The sequence below is a fragment of the Pundamilia nyererei genome, unplaced genomic scaffold (genome assembly GCF_000239375.1).
Source record: "Pundamilia nyererei isolate P.nyererei 1_Seehausen unplaced genomic scaffold, PunNye1.0 scaffold00005, whole genome shotgun sequence".
Classification (NCBI taxonomy): domain Eukaryota; kingdom Metazoa; phylum Chordata; class Actinopteri; order Cichliformes; family Cichlidae; genus Pundamilia; species Pundamilia nyererei.
In genome coordinates, this window is record NW_005187406.1 from 1,387,595 (window position 1) to 1,398,694 (window position 11,100).

An 11,100-nucleotide genomic window follows, 5' to 3' on the forward strand; every position below is an offset into this window, starting at 1 on the left:
CTGGCGCTTGGAAAGCGCAGTGGATTATACAGCCTCCTCTGTGCGTCCCGCCTCTCTCCGCGCAACATGTTTAAAAAAGCTTTACTGCGGCTCTTGAACGCAGCTCAAATCCCGCTCGATGTTGACTCAAATTTTGAACCAAACCAGTTAAGTCAGTTCCGCATCAGCGTCTCAGAAGCAGCAGCCATGGCTGGGGCTCCTCCTGTTATCATATGGGAGCGTGAAGTTGAGAGCCTGTTGCATTACAAAGAGCTGATCCCCCGTCTGGAGGAGGCTTTAGGTAAGTTCTCCAGCCGGGACAGCGCGGAGGTTATCCAGCCTGTGCGCTCCACGGTGCCCCTGCAGAAACACAACGGGTAAGGCCCTCCGTCTGCTTCAAGAGAGCTTCAGCACAAATCAACCATTAACAGGGTGCAGCTACTGCTGGTTGAAACTCGCTCTCGTTTCTAGGTTTCTGGGGCTGATGCCTACATACATGGAGAATGACGGAGTCCTGTCCACAAAGTTAGTGTGCTTCTACAACAGGGGGGCTGGCTCCACTTTGCCATCAGTGTCAGCCACAGTGTTGCTGCTGGATCCCGAGTCCGGGCATATGAAAGCTGTGAGTTCAATCCCCGCATGCACCTGTCTTTCTGATGGCTTTGGTTTTATGAGCTGCAGTCTCATGCTTCCAACCCGCAGGTCATGGATGGAGAGGCAATCACTAACATGCGTACTGCTGGAGCTTCAGCAATCTCGGCTAAGGTACTTCCGCTCTCGATTTATTCACAGCATGCCTTTTCTATTCTGGAAATCCTGCTGTAGCTCTGAACTTCTGGGTCTGCCCTGGTGTGTCATGCAGCTGCTGATGCGCCATGGAGCCGAGGTTCTGGCCATCTTGGGGACCGGCCAACAAGCCCTGAGTCACTATAAAGCCTTCACTGAAATGCTTTCATTTAAAGAGGTATGCTTCCAAAAAATATATTTATTTTAGAGAACATGATACGTTAAGTACAGCATACTATTACATATTTATTAAAGAATAAGAAGCAAGTGCAACGTCTGCCCCACTAAGAGGCTTGTTTGCTGCAGGGGTTTTCATTTATTTATTTTTTCATTTAAAGAAATCTGTGCAACATAAGGGACCCCAGACTTTTGCACAAAACTGAACATACTGTGAGTTACCTGAAGGATGTCGGCTCTTATTAAATGTGCAAAATGTGTGACAGCACAGCTTGCTGAGCTCCGTGGGGCTGACAGAGAGGGACAGTAGTAAGCATGTGCACAAAGCATTCCTTTGAGCAGTCCCTGCTGCCGGCCTGCTAGCAGTGTCGGTGAGAAAGGGATAAAAATGTGTTCTATATTTTGCCAGATGTCGGTATTTAAAATGATCTCTGACCAGTAACAGTAGCAGCAGTACCTGAACATTGTATAAATGACCCATACATTCATGTTAAAGGAAAAACCAATAGTCTTTTGACGTGTGCCACCAGAACACTCTTAATGCTCTTTAGCATTAATTCTCCAGGTATTTGGAGCTGTTCTTTAGAGATAAGTACCATTCCTCCAGAAGATATTTCCTTATGTGGTGTTTTCTATTATAGTGGTAGAGAGTGCTGTGTAAAATGTTGGTCCAAAATGTCCCATTCAGAGTACCGAAATGTGCGCTGCTTTTTGGTCTGGTTACTACCGTTTATGTCAGAACCGGATACCGGTACCCATCCCTACTGCTGAATAAAGAAATCACTTACACAGAACTTCTGTGACAAACTGAAGCAGGCTTAAAAGATTTTAAAAAGTAACACAACAGCTGAGAAACAAGATCAGTGACATCTATGAGTCTGGAAAGGGTTGAAAAACTATTTCTAAGAAGCACCAAAATTGGGACTCTAGTGAGCCACAGTGAGAGCCATTATGCAGAAATGGAGAAAATTTCCTTTCCTGGAGTGGCCGGCCTACCAAATTACTTCAAAAGCACTTTGAAGACTCATGCAGGAGGTCACAGAAGAGCCCAGAACAACATTTAAAGAACTGCTGGGTTCACTTGTCTCAGTTAAGGTCAGAGTTCATGATTCCACATTAAGAAAGAGACTGGGCAAAAATAGCATCTATGGGAGAGATCCAACATGAAAACCACTGCTGACCAAAAAGAAAAGAAAGGCTCGTCTCACATTTGCCAAAAACATCTTGATGATTCCCAAGACACCTGGGAAAATATTCTGTGCACTGACGAGAGAAAAGCTGAACTCCCATTAGTCACATGTAATGGGACTCAAACCTTGCCATAAAACTCAAAGCATTTCATAAAAAGAACATCAAACCAACAGTCAAACATGGTGATGTCAATGTGATGATCTGAGGAGGCTTTGCTGCATCAGCACCTGGTTTCCTTGATGATTCCAGGATGTTCTTGCTTTAGCAGAAAATCCTGAAGGAGGACGTCCAGTTATCAGTTCATGCCCTGAGCTCTGCAGCAGGACAATGATCTGAAACACACCAGCTAGTCTACCTCTGATTGGCTCAATAAACAGAAAATTAAGCTTTGGGAGTGGCCTAGTCAAAGACCAGACTTAAATCAGATTGAGATGTTTTGACAGGACCTTAAACAGGCCATTCAAGGCAAACAAGGGGACAATTACATTTTCACACAGGGCCAGGTAGGTTTGGATATTTTTTATCCCTTAATAAATTAAATTACTTAAAAACTGCATTTAGTATTTACTCAGTTACTGATCACAGCTATATTAATGCATTAACTGCACCAACTAATCAAAGATTTGTTGGTTGTTTCGCTTCCCCTGAAACTTCATTTCAGGTACGGGTGTGGAACCACAGAAGGGAGGGAGCGGAGAAGTTTCGCCGCTCAGTTGGCGGTCCCGTGACGGTGTGCGGTTCAGTGGAAGAAGCAGTGAGGGGAGCGGATGTAATAGTAACAGTAACCAGGTCTATAGAGCCAGTGCTGTGTGGCCGGTGGGTCAAACCAGGGGCCCATGTGGCAGGTGAGAAGTAATTCACCCACAAAATATTTTAAGGGAAGTGGGGGAGATTTTTTTTTACATTGATGGTTATGCAAAACTGAGGAAACAGATGGAGCGTTTTTTTACCAGTTACTACAGAAAATAATTTTAAAAAGAAAAACAGTTTCTCTACTTTTCCTCTAACCAGCGGTGGGAGCTTGCAGGCCAGATTGGCGGGAGCTGGATGACTCATTGATGAAGGAGGCTGTGGTGTATGCTGACAGCAGGGAGGGAGCAATGGCCGAGTCCGGTGATGTCATCCTCTCTGGGGTCAGTGTGTCATCTCCTGTTATGCTTACAGGTCAGTGTGTGTGTCACTGGCATCTTATGTGAGGAAGAATATTACAGCGTTTGTGCCGTTTGCAGGTTGAGGTGTTTGCAGAGCTCGGAGATGTTATTAATGGGATCAAACCTGCTTACAGAGAGAAGACCACTGTGTTTAAGTCCCTTGGTAAGTCTCACTCTTTAAAGCCACACAATCTGGCCTCTACTTCATGTTTTCATCTCATTAAGAAATTTAATGCTTTGAAAATGTCTTTGTTTTTTTAATAACAGGAATGGGAGTTGAAGATGCAGTGGCTGCTAACCTGGTATACGAGCAGTGGAAAGCCAAAGCCTACAAACTGTGAAGCGGCCATGTACTTTTAACCTTTACACATCACACAAATGACCAAGAATGAAGCCATACAAGAACAATTATCAGGGAGCAAAAGAAATATGTCTGGCCTTTCCTCAGAGCTTATTTTAATATTAAGTTTAGCTGTTAGCCGATGAATCACAAAGTCAGGGTAGGGAAGAAAGCAGATAACTGACTTAAGTGATATCGAGGAACCTGAACAAATCTACAACTGCACGAGTTAAGTGAGGCTGTGAGATTAACATGCTGATGTTCCTCTACTGTGGTTATAGTGTTCACCACATTGTTTAATATGGTACACTAATATTCGGAAATAATAAACCACAATTGAGGCAGACTCAAGTCTGTTTTTTTAAACTTTTGTAACACTTTCCCACCTTGGTTGAAAGAAAAAATCTGGAGTAAATCCAAGTTGAAATGATTTATGCATGAAAAAAATACGTTGGCTGACGCTAATAAATTTGGATCCTTGTTTTGTTTTTAATTTAATGTTGTTGATCATTAAAGTGTCGGGAGGTATGAACCATGTTCTGGTTCCAAGCGGGGACAGAAAAAGTTGACAACTGCTGCTGCGCTACAAGAGATGGACAGACCAGCGGCTCCATGTCGCCTGTTAATTTACAGGAAGCTCTGAGACTCTTTTTGTAGTTTTGCTTCTGTACACCGCTTCCATTGTGGTGGAGTACAGAAGCAAAACATGTTAATGGGGCATTTTCCCCCTTTTTAAAATTTGGACTACTCCAATCAAAGCATTTCATTGGAAATAGTAACATTTTTAAACCTTTACCTTGACAAGAATGTCTGTGGCATCATATAAAATGTAAAAACACAGAGTTTAACAAATTTGCTTAAAAAAAAAAGGAAGAAAGAAAAAGAAATCACAGCAAATTACAATGTGAAAATGAAACCACATTTATTAAGAAATTAAATCCAACTTCCTCTGTGCCAATGAAACGCTGATAAAATGTTGAGTTCCCTGGAGCAATCGCACAACTTGATCATTTCAAAATAATAAATTTTCTGTTACTGAAGTTTAATTGTAAAACAAAATGCATTCAAATCAGCTCTGACCTTCAAAAATTACTTCACTGGCTTCATAACAGACAGGTTCAAAATGAAATGTTACACACTTCCATGATGGCTATGACACAGTGGGTATCACATACTAGCAAGAAGCGTCGTCTGGGTAAAATTTGGTGAAAGCTAGGGCCCAACTTTAAAGGAAAAATAAAGGAGAGCAAAACAAGACCTGCTGCACAGACACCTTCACATGTCTGACCGTCATTCATAAAATACTGTGCTCACATATGATGAGACAAGACCAATGGATACATTTAGAAAAAAAACATTGAGGAACAAGACAACTAAATGTTAAAAATATTAACCAGACACCGTCTCTTTAATGTTTGATCACTGCACTCTTGCAATTATTCTGAGCAGGAGCTTCAAAAATTTATTGCAGTCATTTTAGGGTTTAAAGGTTTTCTTCACAACTGCATGACGACACGTTGTGCAGGTAAAAACAGTATTAAAGTGTTCACAGAGGGACTAGCAAGAGATGGCTGAGTTTTCGCAGCACCTCTAGTTGGATGACACGTGTAAACAAAAATGGTCCAATGGAGGAAGGAGAAAAAAAAAAAAAAAATTCTAAAAAAATCTTTTTACCGCTTAAAACTAAAATTTTAATCAAGGCAACAGGAATCTCTTAGTGTGTAGGGGATAGAGTGCCGTGCAGAACTTCCTTCTTTTAGTGTTAAATCTACGGTAGTGTCACAAGAAATTCACCTTCAGGTAGTGTTTCTTCACAATGTCTGAGAAAACCGACGACTTTTGTTTTTCTTTTAGTAAAATCCTCCCTCTCTCCCCAGCTCAACAATTACATCCCCTGCTCTCCCGTTCCCCGAGGCCTTAGCAAAAAATCACTTCTTTCCCATCCATCTGAAAGGACTAAACAGATGCAAACTCAGAGAAAAGATCTGACAGAAACTCTTCTGCACCCCTTAAATCTGTAAAGTTCTTTCAGATGGAAGTCTGATCTACCAAAGCTTCTATGTAAGCAAGGACACAGGGTGAAAATAACCCAGCCGTCTTCTTCCCTCCAAGCAGGCGAGTTCTGATTTCGACTGTATTTGCTGCTCCCCGTTACAACACGCTGCACTTCCTCCTCCTTCTCTTGACAGGTGGTGGGCACAGAACTGCCCTGATGGCTTCATCAAACACCGTTTTAAGGCCACGCTGGGTCAAAGCTGAGCACTCCAAGTATTTCACTGCACCTGGTCAACAAAAGGGGGAAAGAAGAACAGTCTCGTTTTTTTAGTCAAAACATATTTTAAGATCCTTCTATTCAATTCAATTCAATTTTATTTATATAGCGCCAAATCACAACATAAGTCGCCTCAAGGCGCTTCTACACTTTAGGCAACAAAAGGCGGCAGAGGTTTCTAAATAGAAAAGAAAGAAATGGATAAAAACACAATTACAAATAATCAATGATGAAAAAAACAACTCAGCAATAGAAATGTTAAATATTTTAATTGCCATAATGAATTATAAGTTTAAAACAAATTGTGCGCAGTTTTATCAGATTTCTAAAGGCTTAGTTTCTGAGGCTCCATCTGGAAGGTAGGAGATGGTCTCTTCCAAATAACTACTATGTGACTATAAATAGACACAATATACTCGCCAGCCACTTAATTAGGCACACCTGTCCAGATGCTAATTAATAAGTGTTTTTATTTTTCTTATTATTATTATTATTATTATTATTATTATTATTATTATTATTATTATTATTAAAATGAGAAATATCATCAAAAAGAAAATGAAACAAAATGCTGTTTCTAAAGCAGCAAAAACAATTATAGGAGAAAAGTCACTACTTAAATACTGTAACAAGTGTAAAATGTCAATAAATATTCCTGAAATGCCAACAATGAATCGACAAACGAGCAACAAACAGACGCCAGTCGCTGCTGCTGTCAGTCTGCAGCCAAGTTAACAGGAATCTGCCAAATTTAAAATAGTCCCTTGCAGAGTTTTCCTTCTAGCATCCTCATCCTCTAAAATAATAGTCAATAAATTATTATTATTATTATTATTATTTTAAAAAGGAAGCATTTGTCAAAGTGTGGAGCTACAACTGACTTATTTCTTTAGCCATGGCCAACCCTTGCGGGTAGATAATAGGAGAGAGTTTCTTCTCCTTCAGCTTCTCAATGGTGTCCTTGTCGTCTCTTAGATCCAGCTTGGTTCCCACCAGGATTATAGGTGTGTTGGGGCAATGGTGCCTCACCTCAGGGTACCACTGCAGGGTGAGGACAGAAGTGTTGGCATGCATTATTATTAAATAAAAAGAAGATACTGAACGCAAGTGCATTGTTTAAAACAATAGATTTCTTTCACAGTTTCCAGTTTCAAACAGTGTTACCTTAAAGAAGTGTGATCATTGCATCAAAGAGCTGCATTTGAACTAAAACTTACATTTTGCTTTTAAAACATTTTTTAATAGTTTTTTGGAAACCATTGTGACAAAAAAAAAAAAATCCTAAAATTAAGCATATTTCTTTAGCTAGACTTAGAATTGTGTCAAAAATGCACACCATCATCTGGCTATGTTTCACACTAACACAATTACCCAGCCAAGCTGACCTGAGAATGGCATTTCATGGACAACAGTTAAGTTAATATTAAAGAGCATGCTGTACTGACCTTGGCACGGACGTTTTCAAAGGAGGCTGGACTGACGAGTGAAAAGCAAATCAGGAACACGTCCTGAGGAGGACAAAACAGACACAAATCACTACGACATTAAGAACTTCACTATCGCTGCGCAGGCGTCTGTGTTCCAACTTGGAAAATAATAACCCAAACTTACTGTAAGAACTAATTAACCATAACAGTTGAGGATGAACATTTTGAACATAAGACTGACTAATGCAGATGTGAGGATTCACAAATAAACACAAACAGAGGCTGGTCCTGTTGGGTAAACAAAGTGACTCCCATTACTCGAGTCATTGGCACAGAGGCCAACTTGACTGCGAAGACAAAGAGGGCAAACAAGAGCTGCTTTTCAAAAGCAAGAGCTGCTTTTCACTTCCTCCAGCCGTCCTCCAGACAGTGTATAGGTACTGTGGATACAAGGCTCTACTCTGCAGAATGCACAGACCCTGTCTTGAGTATTAGAGGCCAGTGAATAACTCCAAATCGGTGCTGGGTAAGTGAACATTGTCTGGCTACACCAAACTATGCAAGACAGTGGATAAACACATGTAATATATGCCTGTATACATACTGTCTGCGGGTAGGACAGTGGCCTGAGCCTGTCATAATCCTCCTGTCCTGCTGTATCCCACAGTCCCAGGTTCACTGGTTTCCCATCAACCATCACATTGGCAGAGTAATTGTCAAAGCTGCAGAGAATGAGAGGTGGATAATGTTTTTGAAACTATGCAAAAACGTACAAAACTTTTTTCTTCTGTAATATGCAACTTAATGTTCAAGATTAACTGCCACAAGTCAATTTGACACCCCTACCTCAGCTGGCCAGTGGGGGATTTGGTGTGTGTGATACTTACACCGTGGGGATGTACTCTCCGGGGAAGGCATTGGTAGTGTAGCTGATTAGCAGACATGTTTTACCCACAGCCCTGAGAGGAGGAAGGAGGGAATGATGAGAAGTGGAGCACTTTACTTGAAATGTGTGAATGGGGAAACTGTGCTACTGGACAGGTTAACATGTCGAGTTACAGGTTTCATGTAAAAGATCTAGCTTTGGATGACCACTGCTGACCTACTGCTTTGGCTTTGTTGTGATCTTTCAAAGAGATGTCAGGTCTTAATCGCAAAAGTTTAATTATGCTCAGGAGTGTCCTGAAACAGCTTTTATATTATATGATCTAAAACACACACAGTATAGTATAGTATAGGGGATAAGAGCACATACAAATACATTACAAAATGAACTGTAGGCTTAGAAATGCATCATAATCCTAAGTATATCTGATCCATGATTTTCAACAAAGTGAGAATTTACACACACACACACACACACCACACACACAGAGATCATTAAATGCCACCCAGTCATACGGTGAACTATGATAGGTCTCAACTACTAGATAAAACTTTGTGCTGAGCACAGGTAAAGACATTATGTTTTTATTTGCATAAGTACTATTTCACTTAACATTTTCACTTTCATTTTCATAAAGCTTATTCCAATATATAAATTTGGTAGTAAATTGAAATGTTTGCTTCATATATCAACTATTATTCTAGACATTTTTTTCTCTACATCCAACCCCAACCCAATAACAACTTTGTAAGCAAGCACACTGCCCTAGAGGAGTCTGATAATGCATGTTTTACATTTAAATCGGGAAAAAAAAGGTATTCAAAACGCCTTTTAATATCTCTAACAACACTGTAAACTTAACCTGAATTCAACGATTCCTTCAGGGCTGTAGGTTTAGCAAATATTTAATCAAATTATTGGATCAGTATTAATAATTAAGAGTACCATCTGAATACTCCAGAATTTTGATCAATTTGAAATAAGCTAATTGGTGATATTTTTGTTTTGTGTAAAAAAAATTCAAATTTTTTTTCAATCCAGCATAAAACAAAATGAGAAAACAATACAAATATACACTATTGACAAATTATCACAATTTTTTCTTCCTTTTTTTGTTTGCAATGTGAAGATTTTAATTATTTATTTAACTAGTGTGTGCGCAAATATTAATATTTTAACTTGCCAATATTCAGTCTTCTATGTGCATCTGTCCCATATTACGGATGCTGAATCACTTTTGTGGTAGGGAAAGGGAAATTTCAGGCCCTTTCTTTTCTAGTTTTTGAGATATTCATGTTCAAACATTGACTCAGATTTCAATGTGCAAAAAAAGGCCTGAAAGTGGATGAACGGGCATTTAAAACTTAATAAATATCTAGAAAAATATTTGAGATATAAAGATAAATTTTCACAGCAACCACTATGGGAGTCCAAACTCTGACTGGTAGGCAAATCGGAGATGTTTGAGCAGAAAATGTTTAAAAATATGAGGAATTGAGAAGGAATGACCCAGCTAATTTAAAATTAAATGGCTTCTGCTGAATTTTAATGGTGGTTTGTTGTTTTAAAGCCTCAAACAACGAGTGAATTAAGTTTCTCAAAGGCCTTGGGCAGCTTCACAGCTGTTGTAAAACCATAATTTAAACAGACAAATGTAAGCACTTAATCATAACACTTTATAAAAAACGAAATGCCTGCTAAATAACGTGCTGTGGAGCCTTTCAGTCACACCGAACCGGGGCATGCAGATAAATCTGTCTGACCCAGCTGGGCTGGAGAACAGGCACAACAACAGCTGTCGCTCATGTTGGCTGTTATCTTAGGCATGTTAGCCGCTAGCCAACTGTTGGTAACTGGGTCAACTAAAACAGCCATAAAACATCGTACTGTGCTTCAAACTGTGAACATTTAAGAGCTCAAATTGATAATAAAATTGCCCTTTAACTTACCCGTCCCCCACCACCACACATTTTATGGCCTGCATCGAACGACTCTCTCTCTGGCGACTCAGCCGACGTTACAGCAGCTCGGCGTCCGTTAGCTTAGCTGGCTAACAGCGGCTATAATAAAGCGGTCCCGTACCGTCTGAAAAAGTGTGGAATAAACAAAGCGGGGGGTCCTCGACGGTGGTCCGAAAAGTTTTAAATGTTGCTACAGGACGTATCCGACTTGACTGTCCTTGTTAGCAGCACTCCGGTGAAACTCCAAAGTTGTAAAGGCAACACCCTAAAAAAAAAAAAAAGTCAAGACTGAGAAGGAAAAAACGCCCACAACTTGGAAGCAGAAGCTAGGAGATTCCTGCAAGGCATGAGATGGGTATTGTATGGTAGTCAAAATGTGCCATCTGCTGGTTAAAATAACAACGTGATAGCCTCCAAAAAAGTGACAAAATAACAAAAACTCCATAAACATATGATTCTTTGCAGCAATGCACTGTCATGTAAAAAGTAAGGAGAAAAAAAAGGCAAAAAAAGTTAAAATACTTGGAATATTTTGGAATAACATCTAGCTATATAATAATGTTTCATATTGCCGAATAATTATTTTTATAACGGCAATGTCTAGTTAGAGGTTGATAAGTGCAATCTATCTCTTAATATCTGAAGAAACGTCAGTTGTTAAATAACTGCAGGGACAGTTAAGCACATTCATGTAAATATTCAAGTGAGCATTCCTGCTGTCTTTACTGGTTAAATGTAACTGGCTGGGGTAAGCAGTGTCATATTATAAAACTAGCAACATGCACGTGAAAAATACGTTTAAGAAACAAAGAAAAAAAATGAAATCATCATTTAAAACCTGCAATTTGTTTTCATTCTGGCTATCATTAACTAATAATAAAATTTGTTTTGTGAGATGAAAATTCTATGCAAACAAAACAAAAAGAAAGA

At 39.7% G+C, this 11,100-nt stretch overlaps 2 protein-coding genes across 2 annotated transcripts; one reads left to right on the plus strand and one right to left on the minus strand.

The window, feature by feature from the left end:
- The first annotated feature begins 54 nt into the window (after positions 1-54).
- Positions 55-4,117, plus strand: crym (crystallin, mu). The gene is made up of 8 exons (XM_005721681.1): positions 55-356; positions 451-601; positions 682-744; positions 842-943; positions 2,795-2,978; positions 3,145-3,266; positions 3,363-3,447; positions 3,552-4,117. Exons 1-8 carry the CDS (start codon positions 67-69, stop codon positions 3,623-3,625), a joined length of 1,071 nt encoding a protein of 356 aa, XP_005721738.1. The 5' UTR covers positions 55-66; the 3' UTR covers positions 3,626-4,117.
- Positions 4,118-4,521: 404 nt separating this feature from the next.
- Positions 4,522-10,489, minus strand: rac1a (Rac family small GTPase 1a). The gene is made up of 6 exons (XM_005721682.1): positions 10,159-10,489; positions 8,211-8,282; positions 7,928-8,045; positions 7,342-7,404; positions 6,778-6,937; positions 4,522-5,906 (listed from the first exon to the last, which is right to left on the minus strand). The coding sequence occupies exons 1-6, from the start codon at positions 10,191-10,193 to the stop codon at positions 5,776-5,778; spliced, it is 579 nt and encodes a 192-aa protein (XP_005721739.1). The 5' UTR covers positions 10,194-10,489; the 3' UTR covers positions 4,522-5,775.
- Between the last annotated feature and the right edge of the window lie 611 nt (positions 10,490-11,100).